This window comes from Aedes aegypti, chromosome 3, assembly GCF_002204515.2.
Source record: "Aedes aegypti strain LVP_AGWG chromosome 3, AaegL5.0 Primary Assembly, whole genome shotgun sequence".
In the NCBI taxonomy this organism is placed as follows: Eukaryota; Metazoa; Arthropoda; class Insecta; order Diptera; family Culicidae; genus Aedes; species Aedes aegypti.
This window is the reverse complement of record NC_035109.1, coordinates 183,714,551-183,730,831: the sequence shown is the minus strand read 5'-3', so window position 1 is coordinate 183,730,831 and position 16,281 is coordinate 183,714,551. Positions and strand designations below refer to the sequence as shown.

General features: G+C 39.7%; 1 protein-coding gene and 1 long non-coding RNA gene across 2 annotated transcripts; one reads left to right on the top strand and one right to left on the bottom strand.

Annotated features, from left to right (window-relative positions):
• Positions 1-478: 478 nt before the first annotated feature.
• On the top strand, positions 479-2,260 carry LOC5577332. The gene is made up of 2 exons (XR_002502075.1): positions 479-1,992; positions 2,060-2,260. It is a non-coding gene; the product is annotated as an uncharacterized LOC5577332 (long non-coding RNA).
• A 9,022-nt stretch (positions 2,261-11,282) lies between these two features.
• LOC110678950 (solute carrier family 35 member F6-like) lies at positions 11,283-16,059 on the bottom strand. The gene is made up of 5 exons (XM_021852672.1): positions 15,642-16,059; positions 15,416-15,563; positions 13,759-13,912; positions 12,022-12,309; positions 11,283-11,961 (listed from the first exon to the last, which is right to left on the bottom strand). The coding sequence occupies exons 1-5, from the start codon at positions 15,716-15,718 to the stop codon at positions 11,486-11,488; spliced, it is 1,143 nt and encodes a 380-aa protein (XP_021708364.1). The 5' UTR covers positions 15,719-16,059; the 3' UTR covers positions 11,283-11,485.
• Between the last annotated feature and the right edge of the window lie 222 nt (positions 16,060-16,281).

Below are 16,281 nucleotides of genomic sequence, written 5' to 3'. Positions count from 1 at the left end.
GCAATTCAGTTCACTATGCATCCCAAGGGTTGATCACAAACAATTTAGAAGCTTTGAACATGGAAATCGATAGCATAGCTCATGGATTTCATCATAACAATCTCATTGCGCAAATCAATGAATCGACCAACTTGAACATGATGATTATGACACAAAATAACCATAAGCAAAACATACTGAATCCGTGTTGGAGTGATGATCTATGCGTCCATAGGTTGACACATACGAATCTGAAGAGAAAGCTTCGGGAACTTATGTGGAAAAAATATGGAATCCCTGTTGTCGGTTGATGAATTAATCCATGAAGCAAAACACAGGAATTTAATGTGTAACACACACGAAGTTTGCAAGAAAATCCTAGCAAATCGATATGGACGTTCATGAATCGATCCATAATTTTAAACACACAGATCGAGCGTGTGGATTTTTATCAGTGTATACTGTAGTGTGAATTTCAGAGCTTTTCCCAACCCTGCAATGCAACAGAAATAAAGCCATATAAGACTCACCGCCTGCTCAGAGCGTTGACTCAGTATATAACGGGAACCTGTCATTCCGAAAATAATTTCCAATTGAACGAGACGCAATGTTGCTAGAATTGTTGAAGTGTTATTTAAGTGATAGTGACCACGAAGACGAAATCCTGGTGCCTGAATCAAATGGAGATTCCCACAAGATTCCACATCAGGCAGAACCTACTCTTCAGGATGGACACCTTGATGAATCGTCTAAAAGGCTAGCCAATGCGGATCCATCGCCCAACTTCGATGCAGTTCACTCGAAGAGCGGCATGCAGCTTCAGATGGCTCCGAGGACGAGGATCTCTTAGTCGACTCAGGTGGAAATTTCACCAATCCAAGTGCTGAGAAAAAACGGAAGCGAACTACACGGTTGTTTGCGATTACCCTTTAATGGGTGAAAAAATACCCATTTCCGTTAAAAGTGCCTCTACCCATTTAATGGGTAAACCCTGTTTACTCATTAACGGGTAAAGGCAGTTTATGTCAAAGGATGGGTATTTTTTTACCCGCTTTGTAAATCGTGCTCGCGACGTAAAAAGGGTAAAAATTTACCCTTTTTGTGAATGGTAGATAAGGACATTTATAATTTCATCAATTATTACGACTCTTGAAAGAAATTATCGGAAAATGCAGTTTTATTTGTAAAAATCATTGTTATATAAACTTTATTAATAAATACATACACACATAGTGTTATTACACTAATCAGTTATGTATTCCCTTGGAGGACAGATGCGTGCGGCAGGAGCAACGGAACCATCTGAAAATTATTAGTGTTGATTATAATCAGTTTTTCTAAATAACGCTTAGTATTTGAGGTCACAACTTACCACTTATTTAAATGTTCCATCGGGAAATACGTTGCATGCAAAAAGTAACATCAATACGAGTTGAATTATTTAAAAACTCCGAAACTGCGCACAGCTGCAGGTGATGTCAGCCAACTACTTTTTCACCCATAAATGGGTTTAAAATCACCCGTTTTTTAACAGCCATTGCTTCTTGAAAATGGGTATTTATTTACCCGTTTTTCATATATGAATTTACCCGTTTTCTGACAGATCCGGTCGCTATTCGACAAAGAGTATTTTTTCACCCATTAAAGGGTATTCGCAAACAACCGTGTAAAAAAACAAACACAAAGGATGGCAGCAAAGAAACGTGGACTTCTGCCTCCAGTCATTTTTGATAACTGTAGATGTGCAAGAGGATGCTCAAAAACAGTCTCTGAAGACGACAGAAAGGATGCGAACAATTTTTATTGGAACCTGGGTGCTAATGCTCAAGTTGGATATATCCGTGAAACGGTTAAATGCAGGTATACAAAACAGCGAGCAATTCAGAAGCATGGCGAGAGTGGTCCGCGTAAGAAGAACGCATATGAATATTACCTTCGAACCACTCTCGTAATTCGTGAAAAAATCTGCCGCAATTTTTATTTGAACACCTTAGGTTACACCAAGCATAGCGGGTAAGGACTACCTATTCATATTTATTTTTCTTTTTGTTCTTATACCTATTTATATAACACTTCACAGCAACATGCTCTACCGCCTCGTAGATGGAGATACATTGAATCTAGTCGTGGGAAATATCCAAGAGATTCTTCGAAACGTGACGCGATTGGAGCGCATATCCTTACGAATGGGAATTAGGGGCATAATGGACACGTTTAGCAAATATTCGTTTTAATACTATAAAATGGCAATGTTTTAAATATACCGTCGGCTAGTTTTCAAGTTTGATGTTAGTACGAAGTGCTACATTCATTCTTGATGATAAAAATCATATCATATCTCGATTACTTTTTCAAATCTACGTAACTTCCATACGGCTTTGAGAAAATTAATTCAGAAGAATCACAACCCGTCTTCTAAAACTGAGCAATACAATGAGCTCGCGTTCAAAAACTATGGAGTTCCTATTATTTCGCACAAGAATTTTATGACAAAATCATAAACCGTTTTATTCAGTTACTTGCGACGGGAAGGACCTGGTGTAGGGGTTAGAACAGACGCCTCTCACGCCGAGAACCTGGGATCGAATCCCATCCCCGACATAGTCATTTATAACGTAAGAGTTATAGTGACGACTTCCTTCGGAAGGTCCCGAGATGAACTAGGGTAACGGTCGTATTTTGGACCCCCTAAGGAAGTGATTTCAGATTTTTTTTTTTTTTTTTTTTATCTAGTTCGTTTATTTGAGGCTCAAATGCGTTTAACGCTTTACAGAGCCGAAATTCATTTTTTGTATTTTTATTACATACAATTAATTGGCTTTTTCAACATTAATATGGGATGGAGCCAGGGTACTCGTGGCAGCTCGAGGTTAGTGGTCACAATTTTTGAAGGAAGGACTTGGTAGGGATTGGAATCAGGGTTCTCAGCAGCTCATCCGGGAGGTATAACGTGGCATCTTGATTCTCGTTTCATGGCGTTGGTAGCGATTTCTTGCCGGTATTCGACTGCCGGATGGCCAGGATCCTCAATCCAACACAAAGTGGACAAAACACAAAAAAAAAAAACTGGGGAAGAGAACACAAGAGAATTAAACTTTTATACAAGACGAGCGAAGAAAATCGTAAATTGCGACCATATAAATAAGATCGCGGGTGCCCAACACATCTCTAACTGGAACATAGGGTTGTCTACCTCGGGCCGCAAGGGTATCCAAAAGTTGCGCTCTGGAGGCGTCCATATCCGGGCACTGCCAAACTACGTGATCGATGTCATCATAACCGGAACCACACCTATTACAAATATTGCTCAGCGCGAGGTTAATCCTGTGGAGATGTGCATCTAGCGAGTAATGGTTGGACATAAGTCTTGACATCACGCGAATGAAATCTCGACTTATGTCCAAACCTTTCCACCAGGCTCGCAAGGAAACTCTAGGAATTATGGAATGTAACCACCGTCCCAGTTGGCCATTTAGCCAATCGCTTTGCCAACCGCGAAGAGAACTTTGACGTACTAAATGAAAAAATTCATCGTGTGAAATTCGTCTATCATAAATCTCACCTTCCTCAGCGCCCACCTTTGCGAGAGAGTCCGCCTTCTCATTGCCATAAATTAGGCAATGTGAGGGGACCCATACAAAGGTAATCTTGTATGATCTTTCGACCAGTGCACACATCTGCTCTCTTATTTTTGTAAGAAAGTAAGATGCATGCTTTACGGGTTTCATCGATCGGAGTGCCTCGATTGAACTGAGACTATCCGAAAAGATGAAGAAGTGGTCTGCGGGCATGTTTGAGATCATCCCCAAAGCGAAGTTGATTGCTGCCAGCTCAGCAACATAAACCGTGCAAGGTTCCTGAAGTTTTCGGAAGGCGGAAGAATTTTCATTGAAGATACCGAAACCAGTGGATCCATTTATACGAGACCCGTCAGTGAAATATCTCCTGTAGGAATCAACATGCTGGAACTTTGCGTTGAAAATACGTGGAATAGTTATACATCGAAGTTGATCTGGAATTCCATGAATAGCTTGTTTCATGGACAGATCATATTCAACAGAGGAACTGTCATTGGCGAAGCGTACACGTGGAGGGTTATAACATGGAAGGCTAATGTCAGATGACATGTAGTAGAGATAAACTCTCATGAATTTTGACTGAGTGTTCAGTTTGAGCAATTCTTCGAAGTTTTCGATGACGAGTGTGTTGCTCACTCCACACTTAATAAGTATTCTTAGCGAGAGCTCCCAGAATCGGTTCTGTAGCGGTAAAACCCCTGCCAGAACCTCTAGGCTCGCATTATGTGTTGAGTGCATACACCCTAAGGCGATACGCAAACAACGATATTGAATTCGTTCCAATTTAATCAAGTGGCAGTTTGCTGCTGAGAGAAAACAGAAAGAGCCATACTCTAGAACAGAGAGAATGGTTGTTTTATAGAGTTTTATGAGGTCTTCCGGGTGAGCACCCCACCATGTTCCGGTAATTGTTCGTAGAAAATTGATCCTTTGTTGACATTTTTCCGTTAAATACCTAATATGAGTTCGCCAAGTGCCTTTTGAATCAAACCAGACCCCAAGGTATTTTGAAGTCAAAGACTGGTCGATGTCTGTTCCCAAAAGCTTAAGCTTTAGTTGGGCAGGGTTCCGCTTCCTTGAAAATACGACCAGTTGAGTTTTTTGCGGAGCAAACTCGATCCCTAAATTTCTAGCCCAAGTGGATAGATTATCAAGGGAATTTTGCAATGGTCTTTGCAAGATTTCCGCTCGTGGGCCCTTCATAGAAACCACAGCATCATCTGCAAGTTGTCTTAGCGTGCATGGTTCTTCCAAACAGTTGTCAATATCTTTAACATAAAAATTATAAAGCAAGGGACTCAGACATGAGCCTTGGGGAAGGCCCATATAGCTAATTCTGGAAGTTGTCAGTTGACCGAGAGTGAAGCTCATGTGTTTTTCTGACAACAGATTGTACAAGAAATTATTCAATATTCCAGGTAGTCCACTATTGTGCAAATTTTCTGACAATATTTCTATGGAAACTGAATCAAAAGCGCCCTTAATATCCAAGAAAACCGAAGCCAATTGCTCCTTGTCCGCAAAGGCTAGTTGAATATCTGATGAAAGCAACGCTAGACAATCGTTTGTTCCTTTGCCCTTGCGAAAGCCAAATTGTGTACTGGAAAGCATGTTGTTTGATTCGACCCAGTGGTCGAGTCGCGATAGGATCATTTTTTCGAACAATTTCCTTAAACATGATAACATAGCGATCGGGCGGTATGAATTATGATCAGACGCTGGTTTCCCAGGCTTTTGAATTGCTATTACTTTGACCTGTCTCCATTCCGGTGGAACAATGTTGTGCTCCATGAATGAGTTGAACAGGTCAAGTAACCGTCTTTTAGCGATATCGGGGAGATTTTTAAGAAGATTGAACTTAATCATATCGCGTCCCGGAGAGGAGTTGTTTGATGAAAGAAGAGCCATAGAAAATTCCAGCATAGTGAATGGTCTGTCCAAAGAATCGTCTCTTGGAGTTTCCCAAAAAGGCGGATGAGCTGGAACTGAGTCAGGACAGACCTTTTTTGCGAAGTTGAATATCCATCGGTTGGAGTATTCGTCACTCTCATTTGAGGATGAGCGGTTTCGCATGTTGCGAGCCACTCTCCAAAGCGTCGTCATTGAAGTTTCTCGTGAGAGGCCATCGATAAAACGTCGCCAATAGCTACGCTTCTTCGCTTTAATAAGATTCTTCAGTCTTTTTTCGAGCTTCGAGTACTCTAAATAAAGTTCTGAGGTACCATATCTACGAAAAGCTTTGAAGGCATTAGATTTTTCTCGATACAACTGAGTGCATTCATCATCCCAACCAGGCGTGCCTGGTCGTCTTTTGAAGGATGCACTTGGAACTCGTTGTTTTTGGGATTCTAATGCACTTTTATAAATCAATTCTGTTAGGAATCGATACTCATCCAACGGTGGGAGAGTGTTGAATGATTCGATACCGAAAGTTACCGCTGATGCAAATTTTTGCCAATCGATATTCCTAGTGAGGTCAAAAGGAACCTGAATTGACTGTTCTGACCTTTCAAGATTATTTCTGATAGAGGTTATTATGGGCAAGTGATCACTACCATGGGGGTCATCAATCACCTTCCACATGCAATCGAATGATAGTGAACTTGAACCCAAAGATAGGTCAATGCGGCTTTCTTTGCCGTCGGATGAAATACGTGTCGCTTCACCTGTGTTCAAAATGTTCAAGTTGAAATCGTCGCATAAGTCATAGAAAATAGCCGCTCTATAATCGTCATAAGATTCGCCCCATCCAGTACCATGTGAGTTCATATCACCCAGTATTAAAACTGGAGATGAGAGCATGGAGACTGCATTCCAAAGAAGACGGCGGTTTATTGAAACTCTTGGAGGAATGTAAACAGAAGCTACGCAAAGATCTTTACCCTTTACGTTTATTTGGCAAGCAACGATTTCTATGCCTGGATGAGTCGGGATGGGGATTCTGTAGAATGAATGGCACTTTTTGATCCCTAAAAGCACACCCCCGTAATTATCATCTCGATCCTGGCGTATAATGTTAAAATCGTAGAAGTTAAAATCATCTTCAGAAGAAAGCCATGTTTCACAGAGTGCAAATATATCACAATCGGAATTGTGAAGCAAAAACTTAAATGTGTCTAATTTAGGTTTTAGACTATGACAGTTCCACTGTAGCACAGTTATCATATCTTGTACCTCACTTGATGAATTAGCCATCGAAAGATATGATCGAAGCAAGGAGGGGCCACGAAATAGTTAATTCCCTGAGATACTCTTCTATTGCGGGGAGAAAAAGGTCGAGTATGCCTCTGAATGAGTCTGAAACTCCGAGAGCATTACATATGCGATCCACAAGGGCCGTAAAAGTTAACAGTCCTCGCTTAGCCCGGGGGGTTTTCGAGGAAGAGCGAGGGACTTCAGTAGCTTTTTTCTTGCTATCTTGTCTAGAGCTTCTTTTCGAAGTGTATTTAGTCGGTGGAGGCGGGGGCGGCAGATCTTTGCTGCAACACGGAACGGAAGCATCAAAGACCTGTTTCTTCGGGATTTTTAAATTTGCCCCACCTCCTTTGGGATTAGGCAAACTTCTGAGGGAAGATTTCAATACCTTACGGCGCAGTCCCGGAGAAGATGGAGACTTTCTTTTACCGGGTGCGTGTACCTCCGAAGAATCTCCCCCATCGGTTTCGTCGTCGTTCGCTTCATCGGAAGACAACTCTTGAAAAGAGTTACCAACTGGGATGGCTGATGAAGACTCTTCTGCGGATTTTTTTAAAGATTTTACCATTTCCGCATATGTCTTCTTGGAGCGCTTCACAATGGAGCGACTCTCATTTCGAATGCGCCTTTTGTATGCCGGGCACTTCTGCAAGTCATGAAGATCCTCACGACAGTAGCTGCATTTTACAGCTTCCTGTGTGCAAGCATCTTCCAAGTGAGCTTGGTTGCATTTGCCACAACGGGGCTTGTTGTCGCAAAAGCTAGCACTATGACCAAGCTGTTTGCAGTTGGTACAATTAAATACCTTCGGCACGTATAGGCGCACTGGGTAAAAAACACTATCGATGCAAACAAATTTCGGGAGAACGGAACCAGGAAAAGTTACACGAAACGAGGCTGACGGCGAAAACACTTTCTTATTTCCTTCCATGGAAACTGATTGCAATTGTTTACAATCCAGTATAGCCACATCAGGAATGGACCGGTTCTCAAAAATGCCTTTGCCAGTCTTAATGTCTTCACATGTCAGACTCGCGTCGATAATTTTCCCTTCCACCTCGACCTCTCTGGCGGGTATGTAGATAAAGTACTCCACAGTAAAAGCCTCATGCTGAGCAATCTCATTCGCTGCTTTGTAACTAGGTGCAGTTACACGCAGCTTGGATTGCTTCACTTGGTGAATAACGGTCCCAGGATATTTACGCGTCAGCTCTCTAGAGATCGAGAGCACATTCAAAATCTTATTTTTGCGCCGGAAATAGACAACCCAAGGCCCAGCCGAAGACGGTTGATAAAACCGCGTTCGAGCAACGAGATCTTTAGGAGGCGTATCGCCTCCATCCGATTCGTCCATGCGGAAAAGAATTCAACCGCAACCAAATAATAAAAAAAAATAATAATAAAAATAAAACAAAAATAAATAATAATAAAAAAAACAAAAAAAAAATGCAGAAAAAAAAATAACCTATCAGTGGACTATTTTGTACACACCTCCCCTAAATAGGCAAAATAAATTAACAAAAAAAAAAAAAAAAAATCGAGAAAAAAACTTAACCAATCAGTGGGCTATTTTGTACCCAACTCCCCTATACGGCCGAAATTGCACCGGGAGAGAGACAGAGGAGAAACAACAAACAACCTTGAACTCAACACTGTTTGTTCGGAGATGCGAAAGCAATTCAATAGATGTGGAGTAGGTATACAAATTGATACTTATCCGTTCCCGTTCGATGACCGCTGCTGGTCTGCTACACTGATGTATGCGGGGAACCAATCACCGGGGGATGATGGTGATAATATTAATCAAATGGTGGCACGATACCAGTTGACCTTTGCCAATCTGGTTCGCTTCCTTCACGGTGCGCGGTCTATAGCACTACAGAAGTAAACTGCACTGGTAAAAACCCACTCGGGCGGTGGGAGAAAAAACCAAAAAAAAAAAAACTACCGACTGCCAAAGACTGAACTGTCTTGTTCAAGCGCACAGCAAGGAATGATTTCAGATTTTTGTCCCAATTAATTATTTGCACAGCGTAACCAAGTCAAAAAAACATGGCAAAATGTAGAGATAAACTTCCTCTACGAGATAAAATGCCCATACGATCATAAGGGATCCAAAAACCGTCGAAAAAAATTGAAGCATAGGGCTAAAGGGAGTCTATAGAAACAAATGATGGAAACGAATAGGTGCTAGGCAAAATACAGGACGCTTCGATGCTTACTGACTTTAAAAATGGCTTGCTCAATTTTCACCACCTAATTAAAAAAAAATCAATCTTGTTGCTCCCTTGCGACGCTTATGCACCTATTCGTTTCCATCATTCGTTTCTATAGACTCCCTTTAGCTTTGAGTCGCATGACCGCTATAGCCAGAAAACAAAATAAAATAAAACAATCACGTTCGATACCTTCTCCTATAAATGAATTAATATTAATTTCCTTCAAGTAAATAAACAATCCACTAAATCAAACATTTGTTTAAATGGTTTTTCGCTCGAAACTCACTTCCGTATGCAGCATGTCTACATAATAAATCCTAACATTGTAAAATATAAGCTAGTTTTTGTAATTTAAAGTTTCTATAATTTATTTAAAAAGTTAGTCGACATAACTAGGAAGAGCTAATTTCGTGTTAGATTTACTGTTAGATCTGTTTTTGGTAATCCAAAACAAGTCCTACTCAATTGTTAATGTTCCGTCTTCTTTTTTTCTCTTCTTCTATTATTTTTCTTCTTCTTTTTCTCTCTTGTAACACTTGAAAGTAGGAAAGGGTTTGTTTCTAGTTTTAGTGTTCATTGAACACTTCTACAGGTTCCTATATCTAAAAGTGTTCTTTGCCAATCGAATATTTCCACTTTTTTATATAGAGTGGCACATGCCCGGCAACGGCAAACAAATATCTAACTCCAGGGATCATCAACCAGACTTATATTCGTTCTAACCAGCCTCACCATGGCCTGGCTTAAGAGTGTGCTTTTTTCGCTACAACTTTTTTAACTCCATTGTTTATGCTACGAACATTCATATTATTTGGAACTGATTAAACATCACAAATATAAATAAGAATTATTAACAAATTTTCTTGAACCTTCCATAAAGAATTATTCACATATTCAATACAAGACAAGCTTACCACAAAAGCGGTTATGATTTACTTAAAGAGTGCAATTTTGAGCCATGTTACTTTATTAAGTATTGTCGGCGAGTTAAAAAAAATAGAAAAGGTTCCTCGCCGAATTTGGATTTTTCTTAGAACATATGCGAGATACCTAACTTCGGATGTGGTGCATTCGACTCGCATCTGGATGTGCTCGAATGCGCTGTTTTTTGAAGTAGGGTATTTTCGGCGAAATTAATTTTCTAACAATTTCTACATTATAAAATGGAATGAATTTGCAGATGTCGAATTTCAATCAATATGTGCTCGCGGTAGGGGGCCTTCCTTATCCGAGTGGTTAGAGTCCGCGGCTACAAAGCAAAGCCATGCTGAAGATGTCTGGATTCGAATCCCGGTCGGTCCAGGATCTTTTCGTTATGGAAATTTCCTTGACTTCTCTGGGCATAGAGTATTATCGCCACACGATATACGAATGCAAAATGGCAACTTTGGCAAAGAAAGCCCTCAGTTAATAATTGTGGAAGTGCTCATAAGCACATTAAGCTGAGAAGCAGGCTCTGTTCCAGTGTGGACGTTAATTTCATGACGAAGAATGTGCTCGCATGAAATTTTCCCTACATTAAAATCATGCTATTTGCTTGTTCTATATAGAGACTGTTATGCCTTTATTTTTCAATATGGGACAGTACTAGTTTGAAAATTTTTCGCAATGTTTCCGAACAAACTGTTCAATTTTATGTGCGTACATATAAATGTACATAAAAATAAATGCGGCCAGCCAAAACAAAAATGTTCAAGGTAATCAATATGCGATAGTTATGCTTTTATGGGCAGATTACGTTCATAATAAAAATGAACGAGTATCATAAGATACTCTTCTCACACTGTGCTCTTATGAAGCATCATAGATATCAATTAAGGAATTCTTTAGGACCATTATGTATTTAAAGAATCGCTCTTTGAATTTAGGAAAATAAAGATATTCGTAAGATCTCTAATGATAACGACAAGAATTTCTTGTGAATATCGGACGTTTCGTGTTTCATAAGAATCATTTTAAAGAGAGAAAACCAGTCAAGAAATCAATTCACAAGCGTTCTTTTATGAAAATCGTACACATTTTCTGGCTTAGTGTACTCAATCAACTTTCAACTTAATGACTGTACACCTTACCGTACTGTACAAAATGATAGGACAAGAAACGGTCAATGAATGATTCCATTACCGAAATTACTTGAGCTGTACGCTGCTGAGATAATGGCTTTTACTGGTCTTGTTTACAAATGTTATGTAAAAGTGAAAGATAAATTTAGACTTTAGTGCAGGGCCCTGCAATCAATTTATGGTTAAATATTTATAAAATGCAACTCGGGTCAAATATGGTTCTTTCACAATAACAACAGAAAATACAGTTGTTGGGCACAATATTGTTTCGCATTTTTAATATTTATTGTAGATCATAATATTTACCAAATTAAGTGCATATCGGACTTATTAACAAATACAACTTTTCAAATTCTGGATTCTAAATAAGACTTGATCCTCTCTGATTTTTTTTTCTTATTTTCTACAATGCAAACATGTATCTACAAGCACTCTAGTACCTATGTTCAGTCTAACAATCCGGCTCATCTGCACGTCTATTCACAATAGGGTCGCTTTGGCCGTCATTTTCCCGTCGTCGCGCGTAGAGGTTGCGGATGCGATCATACGTTTGTAGAATGAGGATGTTGTTGTACAAGCACATACCGAACAAAAGTCCACCGAAGCCAAAGATTTGCAAATAATGGAACTTTTGCCAGGATAGCATCAGAGATACCATCCAGATGACCAAGGTGCGTACAGAGTCCAATACCATTCGTGTGGTAGCGGATATTTCCTTGGTTACGCTTATGCCAGCAAAATTGAAAAAGGCAATCGACACAATAGTTCCCATAATGGCCAAAACGAGTTGATAGTTATTCTTCATTTGCACCAGAGCATCAAAGACGTCTTCCAACACTCCTCGGGGATTATTGTTGAACGGAGGCCCAACGGTGATGAAATACATGGGAATCAGGAGGGTTCCAAGAACGCTGAATCCGAAGAATCCTAAAAGTAGACAAAGGTTAAGGGATATGTGCTTTCATCATGCGAACGTGTATATTTCACCTTCCCATCCAACGGCCTGCAAAGCGGGAATATCCAGCCCAGCTACGTAACGTTCTTCGTACACCATCTGAACAGCGGTGATGATCTGGGCCAGGATAATTAGTAGATCCCCGGTGATGACATTGTTCCTGCTGTAGGAAGAGTTATCTCCGCCGTTCGACATAAAATCCGACAAACCCACTACAGCCAGTCCCACTATTATGAACAGTATACCAATCCATTCTCGGCTGACGAGGTTTCGGTTCAGAAAGGCGACGCTTAGAATTCCAACGAAAATGATTACAGAGCCTGTGGAATGTACAATGGAAAAACATATAACTATTGGGCAGTTATGAGTTTACACAAAACATGACAGTTCAGTCTTCTTTATATTATGAAATTAGAGACATGCCTATGGACCAGACACTTGAATATAAGTTTTTATCATAATTTCGGACCACAGAAAAAAAAAACACTGAGTGTATTGCGAAGGCCCGGGATCGGTTTTGTGTTTCTGCCTTGTTTATGACAAAGTTGTGACTGTTCATTCGAGGATGAATTGTCAGCTGGTGAGTTCGTTTCATGCTTATGATAACGCAAACAATCGACATTCGTCAACGCCATATAAAGGCACCATTCAAATAAACTGTTGCCTACATGTCAGATTTTTTTTTTCTGAAAAAAGATTCGTTAAAAATAATTTCCAGAAAAAAATGTTGTTCCTTCCGGGCCAGGTTTCCTCTTTCAAAGAAAATTATCTAGCTTTATGCGTTTAATGTTGGTTATTCTGTAATTGACTTAATTCAATTCTAGAATCGATTTATCAAAAAGTTGTACCATGGGAAAGAGATGAATAAGAAAAAAAGAATATGAAGAAACATTAAGTTACACTTTTCCAATCATAATTGCTCGATAAATGAACCAGTGCCTACGTACTAAAAATCTGAAATGTTTTCTTTTTATTTTGCTTAAAATGACTTAGGGTTGATTTTTTCACCCCCGCTTAGGTTATAAACATATTTCAATCATATGGGTAAAAGTGGTTTACGGCTTAAGCGAAGGTGAAGAAACCGGCCGCAAGCCGATGGGGTACTCCCTTTGCATTTTTGCTAAGGGACCGTCCATAAATGACTTAGCATTTTAGAGTGGAGGGGGGAGTCAACGGTTTCGTGACGAAGAATGTTTTAGGCATGGGAAAATGAACCTCTGTACGTGCCATAAATTCTTTTGTTCTAATGACTTTTACTGTGCGCTGTGTTGGTGCTGTCTCGCTCTCTCTCACGGCAACTTGAAAACAGGGCGCACAGTAAAAGTCAAACGTTTTATGGCATGCATAGGCTCATAGGCTACGATGGGGGAGGAGGGTGTCAAAAATTGTCCAAAAATGCTACGTCATTTATGGACGCTGCCTAACGGACAGTAATTTCTGACGTTTTCCCATTTTCAAAGGTACCGTAAACGGGGTATCACGACCAATTTATCGATTTTCGTTTTTATGACCGCCCTCTTATGTAGCTGGAACCACTGTGCAGTGATCAATTTTCCCCCGGACTACGGTACCTCGTTTTTCATATGACACCAGAATGACGACAACGAAACATTGCCCAATCAGTTCTCGAGAATCGCCCTCGTTACTATAATGCAAACCTAATCTAATTATTCATGTTGGTACCCATAACATAACAATATAACATCGCAACTCGGTGAATAGAATAGAATTCCACAACAAATCGTCAAACCGCTATTAGTCACACTTACCGCGCAGCATTTGAAAACTGGAAGCATACGTGAGATTCAAACCAACATACATGATCGAAGTGGCAATCATATCGCACATGGCCGGCACAAACAAGATAAACGGACTAAACTCTCGGTTGCCTTTCACAAGATCGTGACGATCCTCGGCACCATTCTGAAAGGAGAAGAGCGGAAAAAAACGCCGATGTTAGCAGTTGATGGTGTCAGGGCTGCTCCTAGTTCTGCCTTCTCGGGCCAGCACCTAAATGCGATAGCTAAGAGTGTTGGATGCATGTTTCGTAGATAACAGCGTTCGATCAACCCAAACAAAACAGCCCCACCGTATATAGAGACTACGAACTATTTACATGATGCGCCATTAAAAGATTGCGAAATTTAATTATTGTTCTTCTTCTTCTTGGCATTAACGCCCCACTGGGACAGAGCCGGCTTCTCAGCTTAGTGTTCTTATGAGCACTTCCACAATTATTAACTGAGAGCTTTCTTTGCCAAAGTTGCCATTTTCGCAATTGTATATCGTGTGGCAGGTACGATGATACTCTATGCCAAGGGAAGTCAAGGAAATTTCCATTACGAAAAGATCCTGGACCGACCGGGAATCGAACCCAGACACCTTCAGCATGGCTTTGCTTTGTAGCCGCAAACTCTAACCAATCGGCTAAGGAATGTGATTGTAGGTTGTTTGGAAATACTCTTCAAACCTTTACCTAATTCTAGTATTCAATTCAAAAATTAATTTACCAAGAAAATATTACCACTGCATATTGCTTCCTGGAGCCTATATTCGTGATCGAAATTGTTTTGCACCCGAAAAGTTGGTTTAAGACAGAGGTAAGGTTTCTTCAGAGAAGTTGTTCGGGATGAAAAGGCCCTTCTTAAGAAAGTATTATTTATGTGATCAATCCTAGCAGTGAGATAGAATATCACTTTTTTTTTCAAATGTTAAGATACACAAATAATGTCCTCGGCAAAGATGTAGATTATTTCACTACATAAAAATTTGCTAAACACACTTTCGCTCTATCTATCGTATTTTAAGAGATACGGGTCGTTTTTTTGTAAACGACCCCTTAAAACTAGTTTTTTGATTATATCTTGTTTCGATTTTCTTATGCTCTATAAAATTGTTTGAATCGATAAAATACGTATTTGATTCAAAGACTACAATGTGTTATATGATATTTTGTGCTGAAAAATCAACTATTTGTAATTCCTCTAACATAGTGGCAAAATTCGAAAACATTTTTAGCTTACATTTGAAAGAGTAACTCAACAGCTATCGAATCCGTAACTGGGCACTTTTTTTCTTGACTGCAAAACATTTCCCGTAAAATGTTTTTAAAATTAAAATTATACAGCTTCAGTATTTTGTTAATACATCGTTCTTCGTGGCTGAGTGATAATTTTTAGGTCTTCATGGGTGCGGGTAGGACAAATTCAATCCAATGTGTCACTATTTGCTATAATTAATATTTTACTTTTTAATGACGCATCCTGTAAGGCACACAAAACGAGTAGGAGTTTAAGTCGTATGGATGTATGTATTCCACTCAATACCATTACATTTGCATCGTTATGCGGGTCAAGAAAAATAAAAACAAAACTGCCAGAACGTAAAAGGAAAATTGGGATTCATTCTACTTTTTTTTCTACTTACGTTTTTCCTGCGAAAGTGATAATAAAGAGCCTTGAACGTCAACAGACAAAGGAACTCGCCCATGAACATGGCACAGGCTTGCACAAATGGATGCTCGAATGGTCGAACTTGACCGTCGGAACTCTCCGATTGGATGTTATCTGCCCATCTGGAGAAGAATTATAGAAACAATATGCAGTTATTTCAAAGTCATTGTTAGCATTACTAATGCGGGTATATTACGCACTTGGTGCTGAGGGTGTTGATTGATCCGGTTATCACGAGGGTAAGCGCCAGTATCGTTTGATATTTTGTCCAGGCCATTTTTTTTTTATATTTCGGTGTCCGGTTTGTCCGTGTGTGATTATTGTCTTTCGTGCGAGTAAATAAATTTAAATGCTCGGAATAATTCTTCAATAGCCTTTTCAATAGATAGGACAGCACACTGCGTGCTGATGAGATCCTAGATATCACAATTAACGTTTCTAACACTTGTAAATTTTAAGAGGAAACTGGGAGTGATATTCAACCAAATATCACGTTAGCTAAAACAATGTCATAGCTCTCTATGACCTTAGACGACAACAGATATAACGCAACTGCGGAATGTTTCGTATTTCTTCATCCACGGTTCGCCACTGACTGAAGTTCGCCATAAAATTCCCATTTATGATGACTTCACTCGAACGTGTACGAAATGAACGCTTTGTAAATGAGTTAACTTTCATACAACATAAGGTACCTCGGGGCTGATATGTTCACACCAGGGAAATTCTTAACTTTTAGATAATAAAAAATCACGTCTGCTTCGTTTGGAATTCAAAGTACAAGAGACCGAATCTCGAGTAAGTTTATTAGGGTAAGTTTCCTCTCTCATAAAAATAGAT

Bases quoted from the DNA above. Each gene is read 5' to 3' on its own strand.
- LOC110678950 (XM_021852672.1), bottom strand. From the start codon at position 15,718: ATGGCCTGGACAAAATATCAAACGATACTGGCGCTTACCCTCGTGATA. The intron at 15,564-15,641 runs GTGCGTAATATA...ATTCTTCTCCAG, and splicing joins ATCAACACCCTCAGCACCAA to ATGGGCAGATAACATCCAAT. The intron at 12,310-13,758 runs GTAAGTGTGACT...TACATTCCACAG, and splicing joins CAGTTTTCAAATGCTGCGCG to GCTCTGTAATCATTTTCGTT.